This window comes from Pseudophryne corroboree, chromosome 12 (genome assembly GCF_028390025.1).
Source record: "Pseudophryne corroboree isolate aPseCor3 chromosome 12, aPseCor3.hap2, whole genome shotgun sequence".
In the NCBI taxonomy this organism is placed as follows: Eukaryota; Metazoa; Chordata; class Amphibia; order Anura; family Myobatrachidae; genus Pseudophryne; species Pseudophryne corroboree.
The window spans coordinates 5,977,277-5,993,321 of NC_086455.1; the positions used below are offsets into that span (position 1 = coordinate 5,977,277).

At 50.5% G+C, this 16,045-nt stretch overlaps 1 protein-coding gene across 2 annotated transcripts in view; it reads right to left on the reverse strand.

Moving 5' to 3' along the window:
- Positions 1-6,453: 6,453 nt before the first annotated feature.
- Positions 6,454-16,045, reverse strand: part of TPM3 (tropomyosin 3) — a 40,482-nt gene continuing 30,890 nt past the window's right edge. The window contains exon 9 of one of the 2 annotated variants that reach the window (XM_063946769.1): positions 6,454-7,520. In XM_063946769.1, coding sequence (XP_063802839.1) covers positions 7,438-7,520 — 83 coding nt within the window. In that variant the 3' untranslated portion in view covers positions 6,454-7,437. The remainder of the gene's footprint in view (positions 7,521-16,045) is intronic. The other variant, XM_063946768.1, reaches the window with a different exon arrangement.

Below are 16,045 nucleotides of genomic sequence, written 5' to 3' on the forward strand. Positions count from 1 at the left end.
TCATTTGTAGAATATAGTATATTTTTGGGAATATAACACTCTTTAAGACTGCTGTTCTACCAAATAGAGATAACGGTAAGTTTGTCCATGATTTAAGTTGCGAGTGTATTTTTGATAGAAGAGGGATAAAGTTGGCTGGATAAAGTGTCGAGGGATTATTAGTAATTTGGATTCCTAGGTAAGTAATTTGTGAGGATTGGATCTGAAATTGGGTTAAGGCTGGATGGATTCGGAGAGTGGAGTTCAGAGGGAGAATGGGTAGGATAACTGATTTTGAGATGTTAATTTTATAACCAGATATGGGGCTGAAAGAAGTAATAATGCTTAGAATTATTGGTAAAGATATTATCGGGTTGGATATGAAGAGAATCATATCGTCAGCAAATAATGAGATTTTTAGTTCTAGGGATGATATATATATACCTGTGAATCTTGATTCAGATCGAAGTGCGATTGCAAGGGGTTCTATTGCTAGGGCGAATAGGAGGGGCGAAAGAGGGCATCCCTGTCGTGTACCCTTCTGAATAGAGAAGGGGGGGGAAAGGAAGCCATTACAGGCTATTTGAGAAGTTGGTAGTGTGTATATTGTCTTGAGGAAATTTATGAAAGTGGGGGGGAAACCAAAGCGTTCTAAGGTAAGGAACAAATGGGACCACTGTACTAGATCAAAGGCCTTTTCGGCATCTATGGAAAGTATGATTTTTCCATTGGACCCATCCGTTCCCTCCCCAACAGCCTGGGTTGTAGCCAGTACCTTACGAATGTTCGTGACTGAATGTCTTCCTTTAATAAATCCGGTCTGGTCCGGATGGATCACTTTAGGAAGGATTGGGTTGAGTCTAGTGGCAAGGATTTTGGTAAGGAGTTTATAGTCACAATTTAATAATGAGATGGGTCTATATGAGCCTGGGAGGGCGGGGTCTTTTCCTGGCTTTGGGATTAATTTGATTATTGCTGAATTGAAATACAAGGGAGGTGAATTTTTGTATAGAATAGAATTATAGAATGTTGCTAAAATTGGGGAAATCTGATCAGTGAATAATTTATAAAATTCTCCGCAGTATCCATCCGGACCAGGTGCCTTTGCAGGTTTCAAGGACTTAATATTCTGTCTGACCTCTTCGACTGTAATTGGACAAGTTAGGGAGGGGATTAGATTCTGTGGGATTTGAGGGTATAGTAATTCTTGCCAAAAGGATTGGGGGATGTCTGTGGATGAGGTATTGGTAGATGTAGATGTATCAGGAGGCAAGTCTGTGTGGGTGGTGGTGGAGGGGGGGAGCGGTGTGGTCTGCTTATTGGAATATATATTGGCAAAATAATCACTCATTATTTGGGTTATTTGTTTATTTGAGGAAGTGTGTTTCCCATCTGGGAGTAATAATGGTTGTACTCTCATTGGTGGTCTGGTTCCATTTAAAATATTGGTTAAGAATTTGCTAGTTTTATTTCCAAATCTATGATATCGAAAATTTGAGGAAAATTGATATTTATCTGCCATTGATTGTAGTAGTTCGTCAAATTTAAGCTTGGCTGTCAGGTATATGGCTTTATTGGTACTCGAAGGGTTTTGAGTATATGTAGAGTAGGAGCTCGTAAGTGATTGTTGGAGGATTATATAAGATTCTGAATTTCGTTTTTTTGCCTGGGATTCATAGGATAGTACGACTCCTCTTATAACTGCTTTCGCCGTCATCCAATATAGGGATGGGTCTGAGGCAAGTAGGTGTTTGTTGTGTTCATGATAATCTTCCCAAGCTTTATTTAGGGAAGCAGTAAATTTAGGGGAATTTATCAAATGTGCTGGAAACCTCCATGTTCTGTGTGTGGAAATCTCATTGTGAGTTTTTAATTTCAGCCATACCAATGCATGGTCAGACACTATTATCGGCTCAATACCTGTGTCCGTGACTTGGGAAAATAATGTATTAGATAAAGTAATATAGTCGATACGGGAAAGGGTATTGTGAGCAGAGGATAAGCAGGTGTATTCACGCTCTGTAGGATTGAGAGCTCTCCACACGTCAATCAGCTGGAGCATAGATAGAAAGGAGGGGACTCCCTGACTAGGTGGGGGGTGGGATGAGGCCACTGGTAGGGATTTATCTAAATGGGGGTGGGAAATTAAATTAAAGTCACCTCCCAGGATCATATTTGAGGAGGCAAAGGGTAGTAGTTTCTGTATTAGTGCATGTAAGAAAATTTGGGGTTTGGAGTTAGGAGCGTATAGGGAGCATAAGGTGTATGTGGTGGAGTATATCTTAACTGAGACTATAATATAGCGGCCTTCTGGGTCTACCTCTGTGGACAATATATCAGATGGAATATTTTTTGAGATCAATATGACTACTCCTCTAGATTTAGAATTAAAGGGGGAGGAGGCTAGAAGTCTCCACTTGAGCATCTGCAATTTGGCTGTTTCCTCAGCTATGAGGTGAGATTCTTGGATAAATGCTATGTCTAATTGTTGTCTATTTAAGTAAACCAGTACCTTACGGCGCTTTGCTGGAGAGTTGAAACCTCCCACATTGATCGATCCAATTTTTAGAGATGACATAGGAGATATGGAGTTAGGAGTATCGGCAGCACAGTATATATCTTTGTTCTAATGACAGTAGACCTGGGTGTAGGAGGGAAACAGAAGGAGAAAAGACAAGAAGGGAGGGGGAGACAAGACATTGCAACATCATAATGCATCACATTTCCCATGGGTTTGTACCTCATGGTAAACAAAAATTTCGTTTGCCTAGTGGCATAGATCTTCCGCAGTATATTAAAACTTATATATGAAGCAACAACACTGATTAAAGTGTGTAAGGAACTAGAGTGGAACATAACGGAACATTACAGGTGTTCTAGTACCCTTAGACGCTGTTAGAATGGACCTCTTTATGAATGACATAGTTGTATTTGTGTGTTATACCATAAAGGCACAGTGAGTGTGATAGGCTGGGAGTATGAGTTCTCATGGTATGTAAAGAGGAGATCCTCTAAGACTGTTTAGTGTGTGTGGTCTGGGGTAGTAAGGAGTACTTAGACTTGAATTGAGGGGTATAATGGAGTGGAGAGGAAGGAGGGAGGAGGGGGGGGGGGAATAGTTAGAAGGAGGGGGGGGGGGTAGAAGTGTGTGTGTAGTATACTGTCTAAAGACCTAGCGTGCATACATCAGAGGTGATAACTAATCTAGAGTAAGCATAACTTGTGAAATAAAAAGGAAAATTTCGACTTTTACACAGTTAAACTTGCTTATGATAATAGCAGAAAGGAACACAAAGTTGTAAGTAGGTATTCAAAGAAACGTCCTATTTTTGTGGAGGTTGTGGATCTGAGATATCTTCTGGTATCTGGCGGTGCTCTTCTCTCAGAAAGGCTTGTGCATCATCGGGAGAGTTGAAATCATAATGTTTATCATCATAGAAGATGCGCAGGCGTGCTGGGTACATAAGCGCAAATCTTCGTTTTTCAGAGACGAGAGATGAGCATATTGGAGAAAAAGCTTTTCTCGCTCTGGTTAGTTCAACCGAGAAGTCTTGAAAGAGACGTATGCGTTTACCTTCCCAAATCAGATCCGGGATCTTTCTGGAAGCTTTCCATATAGCAAGCCTATGCAAGTAATTTAGGCACTTAAAGATGATAACCCTAGGTCTTTTATCATGAGGCTTAGGAGGTGGGCCTACTCTGTGGGCTCTTTCAATCACTAGGTCTTTGCATTCCATTTCTATCTTCAGGAGTTTCGGGAGGGTGGTGGTTATAAAGGATGTGATATCTGGTCCTTTTAGGGTTTCTGGGACTCCAACAATTCTAATATTGCATCTGCGCGATCTGTTCTCTATATCATCAACTTTATTCCAAAGCTGATGATTCTCTTTCTGGAGTCTGAGGATCTGACACTGTGCGTCTGAGACATTATGGGAGATTGTTCCTATATGATTTTCTGCGTCAGAGAGCCTGCTCTGCAGATTCTGTATCTGCTGTGTTATCTCTGACACTGCCTGTGTCAGTAATGGAGACATGGTGCTTTGGATAGCATCTACTATATCTTTATATGTTGCTGGGGAGTCAGGAGAGCGCCGTACCTGTGGAGAGTCAGGGTCTTCTGAAGCTGCAGCAGCGGCTTTCTTGTGAGCAGGGACGCTGGGCGCTGTGTCTGGCGCCATGACGGGTTCAGCGCGGCGTTTCTCCTGTCTGGGCTGCAGCGGCTTTGCGGCGGGCTGGGGAGCTAGAAACTTCTCCATCCGAGCTCTGTGATCCCTTATGGTGCGGGAGGGAGAGGTGATGGAGGCGTTCGGCAGCCTCTTAGTGTATATTTTGTCGGGTCTTTGAACGGAGCAGCGGAGCTATGCTGCGACCTGCATGAAACCGGAAGCGGAAGTCGTACGAGAAATAGATTTATCGGTAAGTAAAATCTTATTTTTTCTAAGCAGCTCTTTAGGAGAGCCACCTAGATTGCACCCTGCTCGGACGGGCACAAAAACCTAACTGAGGCTTGGAGGAGGGTCATAGGGGGAGGAGCCAGTACACACCACCTGATCCTAAAGCTTTATTTTTGTGCCCTGTCTCCTGCGGAGCCGCTATTCCCCATGGTCCTGACGGAGTCCCCAGCATCCACTTAGGACGTTAGAGAAAAATGTTTTCGGATTTCTGTCAAGGTTGTCCTACTTGAAAGGACACATACACTTGGTAAGAGTGTTATTGATAGAGCAGACAACGAGCACTGGTTGCAGCCTTTATTACTAGAGACTATGGTTACTATTGGTTCATTTGTACTTTAGTGCAGCTATGGTGGTAGTTAGGTTATTTCACCCGCTGCTGCGGGGGATAATGTTCCGGGTGGCTGGTGCTGCTCCGCCCACGTTCCCCTGATGTTCGGTTACTTGCCGATGCTGGCCTGGTCCCGTTGCCGCCGATATCGCAGGGTACACCCATCATCTAGTGTGTACCCAGCTTCAGTTTATCTGTCCAATCTTCCTGGCTGGAGCAAAACTCTGGTAATGTATGCGAGCAAATTACAAGCAACAATCTGCTCCCAAACACCGGAATACCGACCCAAATGGACGTTCAGACAAATTGGAGCAAATGGTTGATTGACATTTGCTCCCAGACATTACCAGATTTTCGCTCCAGCCAGAAAGTATGGACAGAATCTTATAATGTGGATCCAGCTTTAGTGGGCCTTGGGGACCGTAGATGGGAACCCGACCTAGAAGCTGTGTTATTACCACACGCCTAGGCTTACCGTAATATCCCTTTACACCGGGACACTCGTATTACACAGGTTCAGTGGCTGACTTCAAGCCTGCATTTAACTTGGTTTTAATCAGATCCTGTGTAAGCCATGAGTGTCCCGGTGTAAAGGGATGGTATGGAGCCTACACAAGTCATCTCCAGTAGAGAGCAGGTTTCTCATGTGACATTTATGCCTCCACTGCCTGTAAGCGGAGGACCCCTTGTGTCCAAAGAACGGTTCCAGGTCCTACACTAAATCATTATACACGGCCTTCAAAGTGGAAGTCTCCAGAATACTATGATAAAGATCCAGGCGCCCTGACAACGCTCTCTACGCTCTTGGTACAGAATACATAGTACGACCGTTAGATAATTTGTGTCTGCCCTCCCCCCCACCGCCTTCCAATGGATAGCCCAAGTCTGCTGTCTGGGCGTCATCCTGGTCTCCGTCCTCTCACTCACCCCCCACATTAAGCCCCTCATCTAATCCTGCCGCTTTCACCTCCGGAACATTTCCAGGATCGGCCTCGGATACTGTAACTTCCTCTCTGCTCTCTTCGATCAATCCTCAACTCCAGCGGTGCTGGTATTGCCCAGCAAATCCAATTCAGACACTGCCCTCCCACTCACAAGACCTCCCCCACTCCCACTCACCCGCAGGACAACTCCCCACACGCTACAACCAGGCATTGGCCTGAAAACTCTTTTCCCTGAAGCCTATATCACACCTTCTCCGAGCTCCCCACCATTGCCCTTTAGAGTGTAAGCTCCCGTGAGCAGAGATCCCTCCTTGTATCTATGCATTTTGTGGGTTGTAATTATGTACCTATATAGATTTGTCTGTACCAGGGTAGCAGTCACAATGCAGAAAGCGGCATCCTGATGGATCCTGGGGAGTATTTTAACCCTAACCTTTCCCCCAGCATTCTAAATCCAGTACTTACCATCAGGATTCTGACTGTTGGGATGGCACCGGGATCCTGACCGCATCCTGTTTGTACCAGTCTATATTGTGCGCTATATACCCATGTCATCCTGTGCACTGTTTTCCTATGTATGGTGCGACGGCACAAACGGTGCCTTGGAAAGAAAATTCTGGGACTATGCTCCATGTATTAACTACTCACCCTCAGATTTCATCATGATGGGGCTACCGCAGCAAGCTGACGTACAGGGGGCATCACCCCAAACGCAGGAACTCTATACACAAACCATCCAGACTCCGAGCACGTAGCAGCCTTACTTTATTGATGTATATGGAAGCTCAAAATAAAAACAAATTGTTAAAACCAGACATAGGGGGAAAAAACCCTATTTCACCTTGTGATCCGCCATGCTAATGAAGACACGACAGCTCCCCCGCAGACACAACACCAAGGCAGTCATTGGAAAAGTGGCACATGAATTTATTGTTTTGTAATTGCTCCAAAGCAAAGTTTCCACCCTCCCACGTCTCCCCCCCCCCCCCCCCCGGCCAACCAACGGAGCCCCGTATGACGAGACATGGTGACGGACGGTGGCACTTAGTACAGACGCATCAGAGACTACGCAGGGCCACCGTATGCCAGCGGTACTAGGACAATCCCATACAAAAACTTTGGAAGATGCCGCTATTATTCCAGCAGATCTAATCTAGATGGCACTGCAGATCCAGTGTGGGGTTTAATTAGAAATAGTATACAGTAACAGCAAATACTGATCCCTATACCCTGAAAAAGGGGGTCTTAGTCCAACAGTGCACACAATGTCACCATGGAGAAGATATGCCATCCCCCATGCAATAACCAGGCGTGTCTGAGATGTACTGGGATTTTGGTAAAAAGGGTTGCAGATAAAAACCCTTAAATATGGCACCGGGTAGAGGACAACAGCAGCATCTAGACCATAAAGTCCGCAGTTTCATTTTTCTCTTTAGAGTGGAAGGTGTTTTTATTTGGGGAAGGGTGCGCTGAGCGAGAGGGAATAATCTGAGCATTTCTCATACAGACTTTATTAGGCACCAGGCACGTGGGCATCAGAGTGGGGGGAACGCAGGGAGACAGGGCGGCCTTCACAGCGCACAGGAATGTTCAACATTGTAATATTCTTAGTGATAATAGCTTGGTCCACAAGGAGCGGGCGGGCAGCTGGCTTGGCAGTAGACTGACAGAAGCAGGGTCCAGTCAGCGGCAGGGAGAGGTGCAGGAGGGAGCGGCGGCTGGCTGATCTCGCCTACAAGTTGTGCAATTCCAGCAGGGTGTCGTTCAGCGTGGAGTGTATCTTGGAGTTCTCCTCCTTGGTACAGCGCAGCTTATCTGTGGGGAGGAGAGACAGGGTCAGACCAGATGGCAAGGCGGCGGCGGGACAGGCAATCTGGCTGGCTGTGTGTGCGAGCTAGTGGTAGAGGTGCGAGGTATCGCTGTGACAGAGCCAATGTGACATGTGGTACACTTACACCGCACGACCACGCAACCGCACACTGTCATACACTTACACCGCACGACCACGCAACCGCACACTGTCATACACTTACACCGCACGACCACGCAACTGCACACTGTCATACACTTACACCGCACGACCACGCAACCGCACACTGTCATACACTTACACCACACAACCGCACACTGTCATACACTTACACCACACGACCACGCAACTGCACACTGTCATACACTTACACCGCACGACTACGCAACCGCACACTGTCATACACTTACACCACACAACCGCACACTGTCATACACTTACACCACACGACCACGCAACCGCACACTGTCATACACTTACACCACACGACCACGCAACCGCACACTGTCATACACTTACACCGCACGGCCACGCAACCGCACACTGTCATACACTTACACCACACAACCGCACACTGTCATACACTTACACCACACGACCACGCAACCGCACACTGTCATACACTTACACCACACGACCACGCAACCGCACACTGTCATACACTTACACCGCACGACCACGCAACCGCACACTGTCATACACTTACACCGCACGACCACGCAACCGCACACTGTCATACACTTACACCACACGACCACGCAACCGCACACTGTCATACACTTACACCGCACAACCACGCAACCGCACACCGTCATACACTTACACCACGCAACCGCACACCGTCATACACTTACACCGCACGACCACGCAACCGCACACCGTCATACACTTACACCGCACGACCACGCAACCGCACACCGTCATACACTTACACCGCACGACCACGCAACCGCACACCGTCATACACTTAAACCGCACGACCACACAACCGCACACGGTCATACACTTACACCGCACGGCCACGCAACCGCACACGGTCATATACTGACACCGCACGGCCACGCAACCGCACACTGTCATACACTTACACCGCACGACCACACAACCGCACACGGTCATACACTTACACCGCACGGCCACGCAACCGCACACTGTCATACACTTACACCGCACGACCACGCAACCGCACACTGTCATACACTTACACCACACAACCGCACACTGTCATACACTTACACCGCACGACCACGCAACCGCACACTGTCATACACTTACACCGCACGACCACACAACCGCACACCGTCATACACTTACACCACACAACCACGCAACCGCACACTGTCATACACTTACACCGCACGACCACGCAACCGCACACTGTCATACACTTACACCACACAACCACGCAACCGCACACTGTCATACACTTACACCGCACGACCACGCAACCGCACACTGTCATACACTTAAACCGCACGACCACACAACCGCACACGGTCATACACTTAAACCGCACGACCACACAACCGCACACGGTCATACACTTACACCGCACGGCCACGCAACCGCACACGGTCATACACTTACACCGCACGGCCACGCAACCGCACACGGTCATACACTTACACCGCACGGCCACGCAACCGCACACGGTCATACACTTACACCGCACGGCCACGCAACCGCACACTGTCATACACTTACACCGCACGACCACACAACCGCACACGGTCATACACTTACACCGCACGGCCACGCAACCGCACACTGTCATACACTTACACCGCACGACCACGCAACCGCACACTGTCATACACTTACACCACACAACCGCACACTGTCATACACTTACACCACACGACCACGCAACCGCACACTGTCATACACTTACACCACACGACCACGCAACCGCACACTGTCATACACTTACACCGCACGACCACGCAACCGCACACTGTCATACACTTACACCGCACGACCACGCAACCGCACACTGTCATACACTTACACCGCACGACCACGCAACCGCACACTGTCATACACTTACACCGCACGACCACGCAACCGCACACTGTCATACACTTACACCGCACGACCACGCAACCGCACACCGTCATACACTTACACCACGCAACCGCACACCGTCATACACTTACACCGCACGACCACGCAACCGCACACCGTCATACACTTACACCGCACGACCACGCAACCGCACACCGTCATACACTTACACCGCACGGCCACGCAACCGCACACTGTCATACACTTACACCGCACGACCACACAACCGCACACGGTCATACACTTACACCGCACGGCCACGCAACCGCACACTGTCATACACTTACACCACACGACCACGCAACCGCACACTGTCATACACTTACACCGCACGACCACGCAACCGCACACTGTCATACACTTACACCGCACGACCACGCAACCGCACACTGTCATACACTTACACCGCACGACCACGCAACCGCACACCGTCATACACTTACACCACGCAACCGCACACCGTCATACACTTACACCGCACGACCACGCAACCGCACACCGTCATACACTTACACCGCACGACCACGCAACCGCACACCGTCATACACTTACACCGCACGACCACGCAACCGCACACCGTCATACACTTACACCGCACGACCACGCAACCGCACACCGTCATACACTTACACCGCACGACCACGCAACCGCACACCGTCATACACTTAAACCGCACGACCACACAACCGCACACGGTCATACACTTACACCGCACGGCCACGCAACCGCACACGGTCATATACTGACACCGCACGGCCACGCAACCGCACACTGTCATACACTTACACCGCACGACCACACAACCGCACACGGTCATACACTTACACCGCACGGCCACGCAACCGCACACTGTCATACACTTACACCGCACGACCACGCAACCGCACGCTGTCATACACTTACACCACACAACCGCACACTGTCATACACTTACACCGCACGACCACGCAACCGCACACTGTCATACACTTACACCGCACGACCACACAACCGCACACTGTCATACACTTAAACCGCACGACCGCACACGGTCATACACTTACACCGCACGGCCACGCAACCGCACACGGTCATACACTTACACCGCACGGCCACGCAACCGCACACTGTCATACACTTACACCGCACGACCACACAACCGCACACGGTCATACACTTACACCGCACGGCCACGCAACCGCACACTGTCATACACTTACACCGCACGACCACGCAACCGCACACTGTCATACACTTACACCACACAACCGCACACTGTCATACACTTACACCACACGACCACGCAACCGCACACTGTCATACACTTACACCACACGACCACGCAACCGCACACTGTCATACACTTACACCGCACGACCACGCAACCGCACACTGTCATACACTTACACCGCACGACCACGCAACCGCACACTGTCATACACTTACACCGCACGACCACGCAACCGCACACTGTCATACACTTACACCGCACGACCACGCAACCGCACACCGTCATACACTTACACCACGCAACCGCACACCGTCATACACTTACACCGCACGACCACGCAACCGCACACTGTCATACACTTACACCGCACGACCACGCAACCGCACACCGTCATACACTTACACCGCACGACCACGCAACCGCACACCGTCATACACTTACACCGCACGGCCACGCAACCGCACACGGTCATACACTTACACCGCACGGCCACGCAACCGCACACGGTCATACACTTACACCGCACGACCACGCAACCGCACACGGTCATACACTTACACCGCACGGCCACGCAACCGCACACTGTCATACACTTACACCGCACGACCACGCAACCGCACACGGTCATACACTTACACCGCACGGCCACGCAACCGCACACTGTCATACACTTACACCGCACGACCACGCAACCGCACACGGTCATACACTTACACCGCACGGCCACGCAACCGCACACTGTCATACACTTACACCGCACGACCACGCAACCGCACACCGTCATACACTTACACCGCACGACCACGCAACCGCACACCGTCATACACTTACACCGCACGACCACGCAACCGCACACTGTCATACACTTACACCGCACGACCACGCAACCGCACACTGTCATACACTTACACCGCACGACCACGCAACCGCACACTGTCATACACTTACACCACACGACCACGCAACCGCACACTGTCATACACTTACACCGCACGGCCACGCAACCGCACACTGTCATACACTTACACCACACGACCACGCAACCGCACACTGTCATACACTTACACCACGCAACCGTACACTGTCATACACTTACACCGCACGGCCACGCAACCGCAAACTGTCATACACTTACACCGCACGGCCACGCAACCGCACACTGTCATACACTTACACCGCACGACCACGCAACCGCACACTGTCATACACTTACACCGCACGACCACGCAACCGCACACTGTCATACACTTACACCACACGACCACGCAACCGCACACTGTCATACACTTACACCGCACGACCACGCAACCGCACACTGTCATACACTTACACCGCACGGCCACGCAACCGCCCACCGTCATACACTTACACCGCACGACCACGCAACCGCACACTGTCATACACTTACACCGCACGGCCACGCAACCGCCCACCGTCATACACTTACACAGCACGACCACGCAACCGCACACTGTCATACACTTACATCGCACGGCCACGCAACCGCCCACTGTCATACACTTACACCGCACGACCACGCAACCGCGCACCGTCATACACTTACACCACACGACCACGCAACCGCACACTGTCATACACTTACACCACGCAACCGTACACTGTCATACACTTACACCGCACGGCCACGCAACCGCACACTGTCATACACTTACACCGCACGACCACGCAACCGCACACTGTCATACACTTACACCACACGACCACGCAACCGTACACTGTCATACACTTACACCGCACGGCCACGCAACCGCACACTGTCATACACTTACACCGCACGACCACGCAACCGCACACTGTCATACACTTACACCGCACGACCACGCAACCGCACACTGTCATACACTTACACCACGCAACCGTACACTGTCATACACTTACACCGCACGGCCACGCAACCGCACACTGTCATACACTTACACCGCACGACCACGCAACCGCACACTGTCATACACTTACACCGCACGACCACGCAACCGCACACCGTCATACACTTACACCACACGACCGCACACCGTCATACACTTACACCACACGACCACGCAACCGCACACCGTCATACACTTACACCACACGACCACGCAACCGCACTGTCATACACTTACACCGCACGACCACGCAACCGCACACGGTCATACACTTGCACGGCCACGCAACCGCACACTGTCATACACTTACACCGCACGACCACGCAACCGCACACTGTCATACACTTACACCGCACGACCACGCAACCGCACACCGTCATACACTTACACCACGCAACCGCACACCGTCATACACTTACACCGCACGGCCACGCAACCGCCCACCGTCATACACTTACACCGCACGGCCACGTAACCGCACACTGTCATACACTTACACCGCATGGCCACGCAACCGCCCACCGTCATACCGCCCACCGTCATACACTTACACCGCACGGCCACGTAACCGCACACTGTCATACACTTACACCGCACAACCACACACCGTCATACACTTACACCGCACGGCCACGCAACCGCCCACCATCATACCCTTACACCGCACGGCCACACAACCGCACACTGTCATACACTTACACCGCACGACCACGCAACCGCCCACCGTCATACACTTACACCGCACGGCCACGTAACCGCACACTGTCATACACTTACACCGCACGGCCACGTAACCGCACACTGTCATACACTTACACCGCACGGCCACGTAACCGCACACTGTCATATACTTACACCGCACGGCCACGTAACCGCACACTGTCATACACTTACACCGCACGGCCACGCAACCGCCCTCCGTCATACACTTACACCGCACGGCCACGTAACCGCACACTGTCATACACTTACACCGCACGGCCACGCAACCACACACCGTCATACACTTACACCGCACGGCCACGTAACCACACACCGTCATACACTTACACCGCACGACCACGCAACCGCCCACCGTCATACACTTACACCGCACGGCCACGTAACCGCACACTGTCATACACTTACACCGCACGACCATGCAACCACACACCGTCATACACTTACACCGCACGGCCACGCAACCGCCCACCATCATACCCTTACACCGCACGACCACGCAACCGCCCACCGTCATACACTTACACCGCACGGCCACGTAACCGCACACTGTCATACACTTACACCGCACGACCACGCAACCGCACACTGTCATACACTTACACCGCACGGCCACGCAACCGCACATCCATCAGCCAGCACGATACACTTAGGCTGGGTAAACACTAGCCGATGTCACATCATGCAAGACCCCCCCAGACGATATCGTTCATACCAATTAAACGATATTGTTTGCTTCCCGTCAGTCTTGAACAATTCTTTAGATTTCACTAGGTGAATACTAAAGATATTGTACATCGGTAATGATACAGTGAATAAACACTGGACAATGTGAACAATTTATCAGGTGCATATCGCCAAGTGTGTACCTAGCCTTACACCACTCCTAATCCGATCAGCCAGCACAATACACTTACACCACTCCTCACACGATGAGCCAGCACGATACACTTACACCACTCCTCACACGATGAGCCAGCACGATACACTTACACCACTCCGCACACGATCAGCCAGCACGATACACTTACACCACTCCTCACACGATGAGCCAGCACGATACACTTACACCACTCCTCACACGATCAGCCAGCACGATACACTTACACCACTCCTCACACGATCAGCCAGCACGATACACTTACACCACTCCTCACACGATCAGCCAGCACGATACACTTACACCACAAGCTGCATCCCACCCCCTCCCTGTGCATGGTTAAAGTAGAAGAGTGAAAAGGTTCCTCTTGATTAAACAAAAGCTGCTTTGATGTTACACAATGAGACATGTCACACACATCAGACTGCCACAAGGTGGCGCAATAACGCAGGCTGGGATTAGGATCCTGCCATACATCAGATTAGTACTACAAACACTTATTTGCACCACGGACGGATATGGATGGCAATACCTGCAGAGCACCAGTGCAAGGGACAGTAGAGCTCTGGCTGTATCGGAATAGGGAGGTTATACTGAGCACAGCAGATTCTCTCCATACAGTTATGTACGTACTCTCCCAGGGAATGACGACATGTATGTGTTGGCGTAACGCGCAGGAACATGTTGCGACAGGTTGCTCTGCAGGCAGGCCATTTAACCCCTTTATAACAGGGTACTTGTGACACGTTGGCATTATTATTATATGCTGGATAGCCAAGTTATGTGGGGGTCATGAATCCTATATAAACACCCTCCGAGCAGAGGGTGTAATAAGTCTTGTTAGGATTATAAAGATTTAGTAATATTATTGTACATTTGCCGACGTGTCCTAATGCTGCATTCACCATCCCGGCTGTCTATATAAGCACAGTTACGGGAACGCGATGTGCGCTCAGACAGATCATTCTTCTATTGGTTAATAATCTGGGTAATATTACATATAACTGGTGACTCTCACAGGGATACCGCAGAATCATGTGATCAGCGGGTGGTTACCCGTGCGTGGAAGTACCGCGTCCTGTGCCTGACTCATGCTGGTCCGCAGTGTCTCAGGGACTGAGCCAGGAACGTGTGCGCACCCCGTGCAGTTTTAGGGCCCAGGCACCATAACTATATCGCTAATGACACGAGCCCGGAGCCGCCAGCTGTAACCCACGGTGGGGGACAAGGCACGACAAACAATCGGTAGAGTAAGAGGCCGCAGTCAGACAAGGCGACAGCTCCGATGCTGATAACGTACAAGGAAAGGGTGCATTGGCCACGCAGGCAGCGGCTATGGGCGCTAGTCACTAAATACCCCAGGCTGCATAGACCAGACTATAGAGGATGGAAGACGGGAAGTCTGAGCGCACCCCCAGGATCTTCATGTGGACACCGGCTCTCAGTAATTTCTCTGTCAGTCTCATCCCTGCCGCATAGGACCACGTTACAGCTAGCCCCATGTGCGTCGTGTGATGACGGGTAGAGGCGCCCGCTCAAATCAAACACCGCATCACACCGGGGAGAGTACGGAGAAGCCTGCTCAAACTCCTACCCCAGTCCCTGTAACCGGAGGAAGGTCCCAATATTACCTATTCCCCCTCTTAGCACTACACCGGGGGCTCCACCAATACAGGATACAAAGATCTTCAAGACGCTACTCATAGGAACTCCAGCCCAAGATGCTTTATTAGAAACGTATATATCCTGATAATAATGCATATATAGTAT